The 14,581-nt window shown below is 52.2% G+C and overlaps 1 protein-coding gene across 1 annotated transcript in view; it reads right to left on the bottom strand.

The window, feature by feature from the left end:
- Positions 1–13,862, bottom strand: part of PKP1 (plakophilin 1) — a 48,204-nt gene extending 34,342 nt beyond the window's left edge. Inside the window, exons 1-3 of the mRNA XM_084497789.1 lie at positions 13,785–13,862; positions 9,076–9,294; positions 2,625–2,725 (exon numbers count right to left, since the gene is read on the bottom strand). Of these exons, the coding sequence (XP_084353915.1) occupies positions 2,625–2,725; positions 9,076–9,277 (303 nt within the window). The 5' untranslated portion in view covers positions 9,278–9,294; positions 13,785–13,862. The remainder of the gene's footprint in view (positions 1–2,624; positions 2,726–9,075; positions 9,295–13,784) is intronic.
- Between the last annotated feature and the right edge of the window lie 719 nt (positions 13,863–14,581).

Consider the following 14,581-nt stretch of genomic DNA (forward strand, 5'->3'; position numbering starts at 1 on the left):
TTCATAGCACCAGGAGAGAAGTCCAGCAACCTTTTCTTCAAAAACAGATTTGCTTTATCTTCTTTTCCCTGTCTTACAATCCGGGAATTACAGAAAAGAAATATTTTTCAGAATGCCTAGAACCTGCATGGATTTCAAGTTCAAATAAAGGCAACCCAAGCTGGAAGCTGGTACTGGCTGTGTGTAAACCCTTAACACACTTCTGGAAGAAGCACAATGGAGGAGGTTCCTCGGTGCGGCTGGGGAGCCTGACGTCTGTTAGGCTTGTTAGGCAGATTTAGGCTTGAGGTTATAAGTTCCAGCGTGCCAATGGCACTTGGGACTCATCGCCCCTGAGTGCAGCCGTCTGCTTGGCAGGTGGCTGCTCCGACCCGGCTCCCGGTGGCAGGAGCTCGGCATCCAGAGGGGCTGATTCATCCTGACCTGACAGATCTCCCCGATAGAGGAGATGAATCACCTCCTCGTACCTCTCTCTTTGTTGGCTATGGGAGGAGTCTAGACAACTTGTTAGGACAAAATGGCTGATTTTCAGATAGACGAAGTTTTGTAAGACTCATTTCACTGTGAATCCTTCATGAATCCCAGTCCCATTTTCTAAAGTAGCCCAGGTCCTGAAGACCTTTACCAAAAATTTCCGGAATGCAAGGCTGGTAAGACACTTTGGGCTCAGAGAAAGGCCTTCCCCACCATAAATGCAGGAGAGCCTTTCAGAGAAAAGCCATGAGCTGTACAAGTCTGTGGTGAACCAGAAGTGACTGAACTGCTCCGTGCAGTGTCCTCTGTGGTGTCCAGCAGAGGCATCTATTAGACCTTCATAATCCTCATGCAAGCCAACACAGCAAGATCAGTGCTGGACTGAAATCCCCGGCAGCCAGCTGGCATTTCTAACTAGTCTGCATTTGTCCTGCTGCTCTAATGGTTGGGAAGGAGACCAGGAATTAACAAAATTAAACAACAGCACTGACACCAGCAGTACTGACCACAGTGCCATGCTGCCAGTGCTGTAGCATGAGCAACTGCGGAGCCACGGCTTCGTTCCTCTCTCCTTAACAAAAGACCAGTCAGAAACCACCAGATAGCAGGAACAGAACAGTTTTGCTTAGACAAAGCACAACACGCTTCTTTCAGGAGCCACAACAGATAAACAGCAATAAATCATGGAAACAAATCAGCACAACCATGAAGCTCGGGGGTTCCAGCTCTGGCTCAGGATGCCTCTCAGCTGCAAAATGCTGGGGGCCAGGAAAACACTCTAGGAAGCACCACTGCCTTCTTCCCATGCTTAGACCCTTCTGCAGGGGTCCATCCCCACCCTTGAGATGGAAACAGGATACTCAGCTAGGTGGACCCCCCGCTCTGACCCATCACTGCTACTCATTTGGCCTTACACCAGGCAGAAATATCACTGTCTGGCATTTAAACAGCTCAGCAAAAGACTTTGAAACAGACAGACAGTTGACACTGAGTTGACAGACAGTGTAAATAAAAATTTCAAAGACATGCCCTTGCTCCCAGCCCACCTACTGAACATGCAGCAAGCATCAAACCTAGCAAGTGACGTTATCGCTGCCTTGAGGAAAGCATGCTACACCATGGCCATTAAAAGAGATGACAGATGAATCTTTCTGAAGCTGAGGAATGCAGATGCTGTGAACAGGCAGAGGATCTGGCAGCTAACAGGAAAAGCTTCACTCCTCTGTCTCTGTGCTTGAAGCCAACATAAGCACCTTTCCTGGTTTAAACCTTTGAAGGTTGACAGGGAGCTGCCTTACAGTCCCGCAGCTGTTGAAAGGAGCCCTTTCTTTTTCCTGTATTCAAATCCCAGATCTGTGAACTGCGCTTTTTACTTTATAGCTGATGAAAACCAAGGAAGAACAGAATACAGGTCCTAGGTGGAGGGGGAACACAAGCACACGCAGTCCCGGTAGACTTTGGAGTGGTTTGGAGTGCTTCCCAGTGCACCAGGAGTCTGTCACCAAGGCCATTCTGCAGCATGTGTTCACTCAGATTGCAGAAAGACAAGTACAATCTTACAAGTGCTTTTTCTGGCAATCTGTAATATAACATTTTCAGTGGAAAACAGAATGGGAGAAGTGAAGCACTTTTTTTTTCTAAGTTCAGGGAGTATCTAAAAAGAGACTGAAGTAGCGTTTAGGTGGGAGCAGCAAATGATGCAAATTCCCTTATGATCCCCAACCAACTGCTTTGATTTTGTTCACATAACATTTGGTGCATGGAAATAAAAATTGTAATTGTTCCACGTGAGCAATGGATGTGCTCCAAGCTTTAACTGAGGTGGACCAATCTGAAGCTATGACCGTCAGACAGCTACAGACATCTTGTGTTGGTGGGATACTAATCCATGAGACCAAATTAAATCTTGTTCACAGTAAAATCGCCAGCCACATATAACATCAACATAAGGTCCTTGTCGCCCCTTGATTCCATCTCCTGATCCTCTCCCACAGCATTGAGTTACTTGCTAAAATAGCAATACACAATCTCTCTCCGGCAAGTTTCTGAAGTGCTGTGACCTTGCCACATGACTTCTCCTGCTAGAGGTTGCTTTCTGTGCAGGTTACCCCAAGAGCATGCCACAGTTCCCAGATAAAAGAGTAGCTTACCGGATACCCCCAGTTGCTGTTTCCTGTTTGGGTTTTGGCGTAATAGCTGCCTCGGGATGTCCCATAGCCATAACCATCAGCTATACAGTCATACATGGAACCTGTAAATTGAAAAAGTACCATCAGTAGGAGAAAGTGGTCCCAGTGGGTGCACCTTTAAGCATAGCACCTTTTTGAAGAGCCCCTAGAAACTCCAGCCCTCAGACTGTGAGCAACACCCAAAGGTCTTCAGTACAAAAGACCATAACAAAAAAATAAAAATAGTGCCATAAAATCCACAAGTGGACAAGAGCAGACTGGGCCAAAGACTTGGCTGATATCTTGGGTCTTTGTTATATGTGAGGAATGGGGTGATATTTTGTGCCACTCAAGAAGCTCTGGAGCTTCTGGAAGCTCTGAACCTGAAACTCGCCTCCTTTACTCTGACTTGGAGGTAACTAAAATTCGCCTCTTCTCTGAAGGTAAAGCCCACCCCAACCCTTTTGCCAGTCTGTCTGGGGTGAAATGCTTTCCTGGTCTGAAGACTAATTATGAGATCAATACGAACAGTGTGAGCAAGGCTTGCTAAATTCAGTAAGTTGTAAATAACAAATGTGATTGGTAAATGATGATCACACACCTGAGGATCTAAAATAGTCGAGCACCAAAAAAGCAAAATAGCATTGCCTTTAATTTCTGTCACCAATCTCTGAAAGATCACTCTGTTTATACTTTGTTTTCCTGAAAATGTGTGAAGTTCCATCATTATGAACACAGGGCTGCTTTAATCACTATGACAAAAATAATAATAATTAAAAAAATACAAACAAACAAAAAAGAACAACTCATTCTCTTTCCAAGCTGCAATTCCCTTAACACCCTTCAGATGGTCCAAAAGAGTTTAAGGTCATTTAAATTTCATTTTCAAAAGTGCTCAATAATTGTGGCATCCCAAGTCCCGTTACGAGGAAGTGCAAACCCTACACCCCAATTAACTTCCAGGGAAAGCTCTGAATGTCTAACAAACTACAAAATCAGGACTTACCTGTCTCAAGTTATGCACCTAAACTGGTGGGTAATGTCAGAAATATCCTAATCTCTGATGGTTTGATAAGACTCATCTCTTAGATAAACTGGATAAACTCTACCACAAAGGCCCTGAAGCCACTCAGGTCTTCTACAGCCACCGATCCTAAGAATATGTCTCATTTATTGCCTTGCCTGAGGCATCCAGAACCTGTTATGTTGATTTGGTACGTGGCTAAAAATTCTTGCATTTTCTCAGGAAGATCGTCCCCATAGATGCAGTATAAGTAATGAGATTTTCTTTCTATTGTCAACGAGAGAGGAGCAGCACTGCATGGATGGCAGCATCTGCAGAACACCACTGAATGCAGAATAAGCAACAGCAGAGAGGGTTCACAAACATATGCTTGTGCAAAAAACTACAGGATCTCGTTTTCCATAAAATGTATAGACTCGGTGAGCATTGTTCCAAGATGCCTATTAATATTTCTCCAGCACTGATTGCTTAATTTACATTAAGCTTCACAGGACTTGTGTTTAAGGGTGAAGGAAATAGCCATCGACCCAAGAAGGGAGGTACAATTCAGGGGCAGAATTCACCTACTGCTTACCTACCCTGTAGCTTCCCATGAACCTCCAGATATTACTACTGGGCTTCAGCAGAAGCAAGGCAGGGCTTGAGATGATAAGTTTGTGCCAGGTGATACGCGTTCTGAGTGCAATCCCATAGCAGTTTCCTGGGAATTACTTCCCACAGTCATTCTCTTGTTCTGTGCAAACAGAATGTGTCTGCAGGCTGGAATTTCCTGATGCTGTTTGTGAGTCAACAGCACCCTTAAATGGAAGAAAGTGTTTTTGGGTGTGACTCACGGGTTAACCTGACCAGTCCCCCCGGGACCATGCTTTTCTTCTCAGCATCCATTCCTGTCAAGCACAGCACTAAAGACTTGGGGGTTGAGCAAGGAAAAGCCAAAAACGAACCAGTTCAGGCACACGTAATTTTCCTTGTAAAGTCACCATTCAGTGGACAAATTCAAGAGGCTGGGAGTTTCATGCAGGTCTATGCTCTTTGGTTGTTGAAGAGTAGACTTCACTTCCAAGAACTTGCACACAAGAGGTTATAAATATATAATTATACAAAGCCTCAAACGTTCAAGGCATTTTGAAGCTGCCTTGCTGGTTGGAGAAGGTGCTCCTGCCACCCCAGCACCGTGCTCTGCTGCTTGGAGAGCTCAGTATGAAGGCCAGGAAGAACCTGGGGATTTTATGATGGAGGCGGCTGAAGAAAACATCGGCTTTGTTTTGTCCTGTAAGTTTACACAGTTCTCTGCCTGACTCATCCTGAGAGGCAGCTTGGCTGTGTATAACCACCCCTAGGGGAGAGGAGGATATTCTGCTGTTCAGCCACCGCATGGGTAAAGACCATACAGGATGGCCACAGGTCCGTCTGAGACCCTGGGGTAAAACAGACTGTCTCCATAAATTAAACTAAAGTAAACTATACTAAAACAAAACAAAACAAAACAAAACATAAAAAAATCACTTTGGCAGGGGCTGGACTTGCTCACTGGGGCAATGATGAAGTTCCTGACGTTGTTTCCTAGCTATGCCTGTGTCCCATTTGCTGGCATCCAAGCTGCTGCTTAGCTCTCTGAAGCACCCACTTGCACTTGCACAGGCACAGAGCCGATTAAAACCACTGCATCAGTGGTAAATAACAGGTGGGATAGAGGCAGAAAAATCATGGAAGAGACTCGCTCATGGAAGCACAGCCTCCCAGCTGTCTGAGGGCTGCTCAGGCTCTGGCTGGGCTGTCAAAGGGACCCCTCTCCCACCCCCGAAATGCCATTGCCCCACAGCATTTCCTTCAAGACTTGGTCAATCTAAATCCCATTAACTTCGTTGGGAAAGCTCACGACTGTAAAAGCTAAGTACAACAGATAAGGATTGCAAAAGCTTTTGCTTAATTGCTGCGAGCACCACTACATGCCAGCCTTCCCCTCCTCCTCCTCCTCTCTCTGTTATCAAACCTCCTCTGTTATCAATCATTGCAGAGCGAAGTAAGAGCTGATATAACACAATATGCCTGAGCTTTATGTCCCTCTTAATCAGTGTTTTACATTCTTCAAAGACAACTTTACAGCCCTTAAAGCTAGGAGGCTGATGGCAGGAAGAGTTATGTCACAAGTGCCATTTTTCAAGCACGACAGTAGAAGACTCCAGCCGGACACAGAAAGCTAACAGGGAGTTTTGTGGCAATGGAGGCATATTAATAAATATTAATCTGTGGCAGGGAAAGGCAAGACAAGAACCCGTCACCGGTAGCGCAGGCTAGACAAGTCAAATAATAAACCATGCACAGCCTTAAAACAATGTGGATGATTAAACATAGGAAAAAAGTAGTAAGAGGAGAGGACCTGTGGGAAGCCCAAAGCAGGATGCCTGCTAGGAGAGAAGTGTTGGTGGAATCCCAGCAGCTGAGAGCTGTGCAGGGATGACCAGGCTGCATTTCTGCCTCCTGGCCTTTGAGCAGAAGGGCAGTTCCTTCCTATACTCAATAACCTGAAAGGTTTGTGGAGGAGCTTTCAGTGACCCATCTCCTGCTAGGGGAATGTAACAGCAGTCAAAACATTGACTGTCTGCAATGCCCTCCGTGCACATCAGAGTAATTCCCCCATTAGGTGTTGGTGGGGTTTCCCTCAACCACAGCCAGCCTCTGCCTCGCGGCTCAGCCACGACACTAGTGGATATGACACTCAGTCTGGGTTTCCTCAGATCCCTGCTCACTCCTGCACCTCGCCAGCCCATGACGAGGCACTGGCAAAGCTTTTCTTTAGCTAGAGGACCTGGGAGATCAGTGCTGATGGCCAGGAGGAACTGGTTCAGCTCGGCCTTTTCTCCTGCCAATGCTCCACGTCTTGTGCATGACACCAGGATCTTCAGACAGCAGCCTCACTGCCTTGACCTGCTGCACTCCAGTTAACCAACTGATTTTTGGTAGGTGTCAAGGACATTGAGGGAACATCTGCTCCCTCTAAAGAGGCACAGTTATGGTTCACTAGTCCCATCCCTGCTGTGTGCAAGTGGGGTACATGCTCATGTCCCCAGCCTACATACACGGGTGCAGGCACTTGGGATGCTGGGGGAAGCTCTGCTCTGCTCTTCAGCTCCTGTTCAAGCCACTTATCAACATGCAGGGACTGACAGCTGGACCTGGGTCAATACAGAAGGAACAGCACTCAACCATTTACCAAGGGGCTTTAAAACTTCCCCAGCTTGAGGTGCATCTCAGAGAAACCATACGGGGATGCACGTGGCAGATGTCCACCCCAGCAGCCCCTCAGCCTGTTTGCAGGAGACATTCATGCATCTCACTAGGTCTGCTCAGCTGCCCTCCAGACCAACAGCAGTAAAAACCAGTATGATGCAACACTGCCCCTTGGAAGTTCAGCCTGACCCTCTCAGGCTCCCACCCAGGAGAAAAGATGAGGAATAAACAGGAATTCCTTGCCCTTCTGGGAGTCCCTCCAGCAATGCATGGAAGGAGCAGTTCCCAGGGCAAACCATTAAAAAGGGGCACCAGGACCTCGGTGCTGCCCAGCCTCCCCACGGTGGGAACGGGGCCTCAGCCCCATGTTGGGAGGCAGCTGCTGGGAGCTGGATGTGACTCAGCTTCCCTGGGACGCAGAAACCAGAGCTGCACATTTCCACGCAATTCCCATTCCCAGACATTCCCAAAAGTGTCTGGAGGAGGGGTTTAGCTTGAGCTTGTCGAGCGGAGACGGGCAGCTTGGGAATTTGCTTTTCTTTATTTCTTTCCCAGAGGTTTCACCTGGGCTCCTCTCCAAGCAGAATAATCCCCCTCTGCCTCCCTTCCTTCCTCCCCATGGGCAGCAGTGGGAGATGTCCCCCTGCCCGCTTCCCCTCGTATAACCCCCTGCTGCTAAGGGAGGCTGATGGTGCCCCAGTCCCCATCCAGAGCCTCTTGTCTCATCCTGGGCTGTATTTTGTTTGGTCAGGTCTGGCACCATAACACCGTAAGCAATAAACCCTCCTGAGGGAGGCGGGGATTTGCATCTCCCATCGCCTGCCATTTTGGTGGCAGAAGAAAGCTCTCCTCTCCCCGTCCTCCACCCACCCACAGGAGTCCATGTCCACAAACGTGCAAAAAAAGAGAGAGAAAGCAGAGGTTTTGGATCACACACATCTTTCCCATGAAGCTTCTCTATTCCCTCTATCGCAGCAGTTACGATGCCCGCATCCAGGAGGGCTCCTACGGGAGTGCCACCTCCACTCCTTCCCAGCGCCTCTTGGCACACCAGCCCCAAACATGTCTGGACCGTGCCACCCCACTGGCACTGGAGTCTGCCTCCAGATCCAGCTCGGAAAAGCTGCCACCGAGTTGTAGTCCCCGAAAGAGCCATCAGAGACCAGCCCAGCTCACCCAGCTTCCCTGCAAACACCTCCATGCACACTGCGCTCCCCAGGCACGCTGAAGGATTCGGTCCCAGCCCCAGCAGCCCCCATCCCCCAGAGCCTCAGGCTTTGCTCTTCCCATTAAGCCCAGCCAGAGCAGCGAGCTCGCTACAGCTGCTGGTGAAAGCACCACTGAGAGCCGGGAGGTTTTGTGTTGTGGCTGCTGCGCCCATCTGGTTTTGCAGCTCCTGTCTGGGGACAGCTGGGTTGCCCTCCAAGTCCGCTTTCGCCAGACGCAAGGACAGAGAAGAAAACAATTTGCCAAGCCTCAAGCCGAAGAGGAAGGCGTTCCTATAGGAAACCTAGATCTGGGACTCAGCTGAGGGCTTGTACAAACTCTGTGTGTGGAGGTGGAGCAGCTGGATGCCTGCACCCCGCTCTACCCCTCTGCAGAACGGAGGGGACTGCGAAGCATCCCCACTGTGCCACTGCGGTAAGGAAGGGACACTTCTCATCCTCTCACCCCCTTCCTGCCACTCACACCGGGACGTCCCCAAGGCTCAGCCTGCAAATGGGGGACACTTTGGGAGCTCTGGAGGCAAAGCCTGAGCTTCTGGAGCTCAGGTCCATGCCCTGTGCGTAGCAGAGCTGCCTGCTCCCTGCCTGCCGCAGTGCTGCCAGCCCCATGGCGTGGTGGAGCTGCGATGCTGGTGGCTTTGGCTGCCTGCAGGACGGGGATGAGATTGGAGGAGAAGCCCTCCTAGGGGACACTTGCCGAGAAGAGTTTCACAAAGCTTTTAGGCAGCTTCAAGGCCAGGGAGCAAACAGCTAGCAGCACGGCGCAGACACATCCCAGAGCCCCAGGGATGGACTCACTGCACCGGCGCCGTGCCCACACAAGAGACCACAGCATCCCCTGTCCTGGGTACCCTGTTATAGATGCAAACCGCTCTGACCCCACAAAAGCTCACAGCACCTGCACTGGTCCCAAAGGGGACCCCTTGCTGTCCACCGCACGGTGTGGCGTTACCTCGGTTGGAGTGTCCCACGCTCGACGACACCGACGACTTCTGCTTCTGCCGCTTCACCGTCATCATCACTTGCTCTTGGACCCGCTGTTTCCCCGTGCCCTTGGTCTTCAGCTTGTGATCCGAGGGCAGGGCCAGCGTGGAGCTGGCCTGGTCTTGGAAGCACTCATATGCCAACGCTGTCTTCAGTGGAGAGTGAATCATGGCTGCACACCGCGGGGCTGGGGGGAGAGGGGGCTGCACTGCACCTGACCGCGCGCGACACGAGGCGACAGCGAACGCGTCTCGTTCTGGCGTTAATCTCCCGAGCCCCTCCTTGCCATACGTCCCCCGGCCGAGGGTGTCTCAGGGCTCCTGCTCCCGGCTCGGCTCCCCGCCGTGTGAGCAGGCACACCCTCTGCCAGACTGGATATACAGCCCTGCCTGCACACACCCACGCGCTCCCCGCCGCCGCTCGTTCGCGGCCCCCGCGCCGCCGCTGCAGGGCACGCGGCTCTGCTGCCCTGGTCCCAGCTCTGCCCCGAACTGGGGGGGTCCCAGCAGGGAGAGGGGAAGGGTGGGAAGGGGGTTGGGGGTGGGCATTGGGCACTGCTGCGCCCCCTCGCAACGGGGCCATGGATATGGGGCTGTGCGTCTCACTAGGAAACGGTGCTCATAGGCTGGAGGAGCTCCCGTGCAGCCCGCTCAACTTGTTTTGCGTTATTTCTCTTGTTTTAAGATGGGTCGAAATGGTGTCCCAGTGCCAAGAGCCTGGGGACAGCCCTGTTAGCAAGAGGCAGCATTGCACATGCCGTGGGTCAGAGGCACAACACTGCCCACCATGCCCAGTCCCACAGGGGTCCAGCCACCACCCTGGCCCCGCGGAGATGCTCCCATCTCCCTCTGTCCAGCTCTCCCTGTGCAAAAACTTCCTCTGCCTGCACAGGTCGTGGACCCTTTGGCAGCAGCAGTATAAAATCCATGTATAAATCAGGACAGGCACCCGGCAAAGCTTTGGGGCAATCTCTGCAAGTGGCTTGGGGCAGCGTGGAAGAAGCGAGGACTTTTAGCAAGAAGACTACAAGAGAACCTGGCTATGTGAGAAATCACACGCTGGGTTGTGACTCTGAAGGAGAGGTTTCTCTCTGCCAAGCCGGGCTGCAGCGAGTCCTTTGCAGAGAACCAGACCCCCCGGTGCTGGGGGACTCAGTTTCACAGCAAGTGCTGGCAAAGCTCCTGCCGAGCCACTAGAGGCTGATAGAGGAGGAGAGGCACAAACCCCTTCAGGAGGGAGGCCAAGGGGAGGGCGCCCTGGACAGAGGCTCCCTGGGATCCCTTGTCACCAGGTCCTGGGCATGGGACAAGGACACACGGCTGGAGGACCACGTTCCTCTGCACTGCTGGACAAAACTCCCAAAAAATCCCCACAGCAGAGAGGACTTGGGAGGGTTCCTCCATCCCTCAAGGGACCAGTGCCTGGGGTCTAGCTGACCTTAGACCCGGTGCTGGCAGCTCACAGATGCTGGGTCCCTCCTCGAAAGCAGCAGGAGGACACCGAACACACTTTATTTCATTCCCATTCATCAGGTTTTGTGTTTCCCTGGTGTTTGTGAACATGCAGGTGGCCGCAGCAATGCCACACGTTGGTTTTCATGGGAACAAGAGCAATATCAGGAAGCACGGGGCGTGTTCCTAGGTAGGGTGAGCTTTGTACACCTGCTGCTGCTCCAGGGTGCTTCTCCAGTGAACCCCAGCAGCAGAAACCCAAACTCTGTTAATGAGACTCAGACCTAGAGCAACTAGAGCCTAATTATCCTCGGCTTCCCCTCCCCAAGGTTCCCAACGTCTCACCCAAGCGATGCAGCAGCTTCGCTCTGCTCCATCACCCAAACAACTCAGACATTTAGGGCAGGCCCAGGGGAGGCTGGCCTGGGTGAGCGCTGCCCAAGACCTCTGTCAATGTCCAGGAACACGGAGGAGGATTTTCTGCTTCTCCTGTGCTTGTTTTCAGAGTGGAGACACATCTGTGCGCTTCCAGTCTGGATAGGGAACAGCGAAGCAATACCTGGGTGTTGCTTTCCTGTGTCCTACTTGTTTCTCCTGAACGCTTGTTATCGATGCCAAACGATGTTTTCGCAAATCAATGACAGGCTGTCAGCGTCAGATGGCTTCTGCACAACAAAGTGCCCAGCTCTTGCAAACCTGTAATGTCATTTCCCCCACGGCAAGGAACAGCCCTCACCCTGTCCCTGCACGGGAGAGCCAAGTGTTTATCACATCCAGTCATTTGCTGGCGGATAATACAAATGCTGTGCTCCAGCATCTGCCCTGTTTCATAACTCGCCCAAAACGCTGAGCTGGGCTGGGGAGCTGGGGACAGGGAGCTTACAGAGGCTTTCAAGAAACAATGGTTTCTTCGGGGCGAGTTTGCACAGTCTAGCCCAAGGGAGGGAATCTCCCAGGTTTCTGCAACTGACTCCAATCCCATCTCTAAAAGAGAAAAAGTTACTTAAATAAAGGAGTTTATTGCACCTCTATGCAAACTGCTGCTTCTGCTCTGAATCACGGGCTGGGGATGCTTACTTAGCAGGGCACGGTGAGTGTCATCCCCAGCAAGCCCAGTGCAGCAGAGCTTGCATCTGCAAGCGCCTGAAGCAAATTCCCTGTCTGCCTTTCTGTCTGGAGCTCGCAGGCACCGGGGCAGCAACAGGAGAAGGCTGAAAGGGAAACAAAACCTGTGCCAAATCTGGAGCAGGATAGGTGAAAGACTGGGGAGATTAACAAAAATAAAAAAAAAAAAAAGCAGCTGGTGATCGGAGGGAGACGGGGGCCTTCGCTGCGGTCCAGCGGCTGCATGTGCACGCACCAAGCATCGCATGGCGATGCCGTGAATCACTGCTCCGCACCCCACACGCTCACAGGGACACACCTTGTGCATCTGGCCTCTTCAAAGCATTTTTGTGCGAGTTCCTGGGATTCCTGCCAACTCGCTGATTGCAATCAAAGGGCTCGCTGGCCCAATGCTGCTCCCAGAGTGGTGCAGGGTTTTCTGTTCAAACTTGTCAGGCACTCCTGAACTGAAGGTGTCTACAGATCACCGCAAAATCTAAATCTAGCTTGAATAAAAAATAAAATAGCTAGCCCCCAAATTGCCGACGGACTTCCCTACTGTGACTTTTTATCACCTGGGGTTGCTTCTTCGTTGGGGTGGGTGGTCACCAAGAGGGACAGAGGTAATGGTGCTGGGAATTTCTTGCATTTCCCAGGATAATGCCATTTTCTGAGGGGTGACTCAGCCTCACCCAGCACAGCTGAGACTTCCCAGAGCCTGGCAAGGTTTCTCCAGGAGAAAACCTGCTCTTCAAATGCACAAAGCCTTAGTTTCGCTCAGCCTCTCATGAAAGGCTCTCCTTCTGTGGGACCACAAAGCGCCACGGGGCCGATGGAGAGCTCAGCTCCATCAGGGGAACCGGGATCCAGCTGAAAGCGTGCGTGGAGCAGCCCAGCTGAGGAGAGCCGTGCAGAATCCTGCTGAGACATGCGGACACCGTGTTTCTGAGAAAAACCTTCCCTGGGCTCCTCGCACACATGGCACTGAGTGGTTTTGGGGTGGTGCAGACACAGCCGGGCCCTCGGCAGAGCTGGTAACCTCCCCGAGCCCCACAGGTCTCCCACTGTGGATAGGAGCTTACATGACAAAAGGAAGGAGAACCCCGCTTTCCCCACAAAAAGGAAGGACAGCTCACACGGAGCAGCTGCAAGGCTGCATGCACCAAGCTGAAAGCCTTGCGTAACGGAGATAAAACACCTGGGAATGAAATCCCCGCATCGTTGGGGTGTGTTGTAACAGGCACCTGGAATAATTCTGGCTGGGGGACCGACCCTCTGCCCAAAGCAGGGCCAGCCTGGCTGTGGTTGCTCCAGCCCTTGTCCAGCTGAGGTCTAATGGAAATCCAGCAGCTTCTCCAGCCTCTGTTCCAATATTTGGTGACTCTCACGGTGAATTTGTTTTCCAAGTATCTAAGAGGAATGTCCTATCTCCCAGCTCACTCCTGGTGCCTCTTCCTCTCTTTATGCACCTCAAAAGGCTCCATCTCCTCTGCACCCTCCCACCAGGTAGCTGCAGAGAGCTGTAAGACCCCTTTCAGCTTTCCCTTCCCTGCCCAAACCTTGCAGCCCTTCCTCCTGGGTCCTGTACTCCACTCCTGACCACCTCGGGGCTGCAGAGCAGACCCAGACCTGGGTCAGGCCCTTGCTGTCAGTTGGACTTCCAGGGGCTCAGGCTCCTGCTTTCCTGCTTTTTCTTCCCCTGTTCCTGGTAGATGGCACAGGCAAAGCGACACAAGCATAGCAGGATATCTGTGAGCTGGAGAGCACTTCACTGCTCTGTGCAGGAGCCTGCAGGTGCCCACACTCAGCACCATAAGGCTGAGGATGGAGGTCGTCCCTTCTGCCCTGCCCTACACCTGGGCAGCCCCCGCCAAGCAGCCCCCTGCCAGGTCCCAGCAATACTTGAGCAGCAATATCACTGCTCTGAGCTGCTTACAGCTCAGGGGGCTCTGCAGGCTTGCCAGGGGCTAAAAAGGGACGTGCCCTGGTCAGCGCTGGGAGCAGGCACCAAGGAGGCGCCTTGGGAGGGCAGGGTGGTGACGGAGAAGGAAGCAGATCTGCGCTCCCCTCCATCAGATTGGCCAGCCCGCCCAGTTTTCACCTCCTCGTGTCCCCATCTCACCTGAGGAGCCTCTACCAAACCGGTCGAGGGGCTGCTGGTGTCCTGCCACCTCCACCCAGTGCTCTCTGCCAGGCAAGGTCCAGCTCAGGCTCCTCCGGCTCCTCCTCACCCATCTGTGTGAAGGGGATGCCCTGCTAGGTGATGCTGTTGAGATGAACGAGAGGTTGCTCTCCACAGCTGTGCCGTGCTGCTGCCCCACCATGTCCAGCCACACAGGTTCAGGGCAGGGGTCTCCCGGCTGCCTGTGAGGATGTCCAGCCCCCAGCAAGGATGGGCTGGGCTCCTGCTGCAGGCTGATGGTGACCAAGGGACAGCGAACCCTACTTGCCCATGGCCAGAAGGCCTGGTGGCACTCTGTGGTAGCCTCTCCCTAGCTTCAGCTCTCTGCTCTGTTTCTGAGGGTCCTGAGACCTGCTCCAGAGGCGATGCTGCCAGGCAGGTATGAACACACTGTGCAAAAAATTGACAGCTGGAGCCTGTGCCCACCATAAGATGGTTCAGGGAGGCGACTACAGCCACACAGGTGTGAGCGGAGAAGGTAGACACACATCTCATCCAAGAAGGTACCCGGACTCCTCGCCTCCCTGTGCTCATACCAGCCTGACCCAGCTCAGAAACGCTGCGGGGAAGGGAGCGTGTGTTCCCACCATGGAAGGAACAGAGATGACAGGGCCAAAATTAGAAAGGGAACAAGCATGTAGATGGCGCGAGGATGCCCTTGATTCCACGGCGTTGTGAAATCCCCTTGCATTTCTGCTGGGGGAGGACACCACGCAGACCAGCTTATGTAATGATTT

Source organism: Aythya ferina, assembly GCF_964211825.1.
Source record: "Aythya ferina genome assembly, chromosome: 25".
NCBI lineage: Eukaryota > Metazoa > Chordata > Aves > Anseriformes > Anatidae > Aythya > Aythya ferina.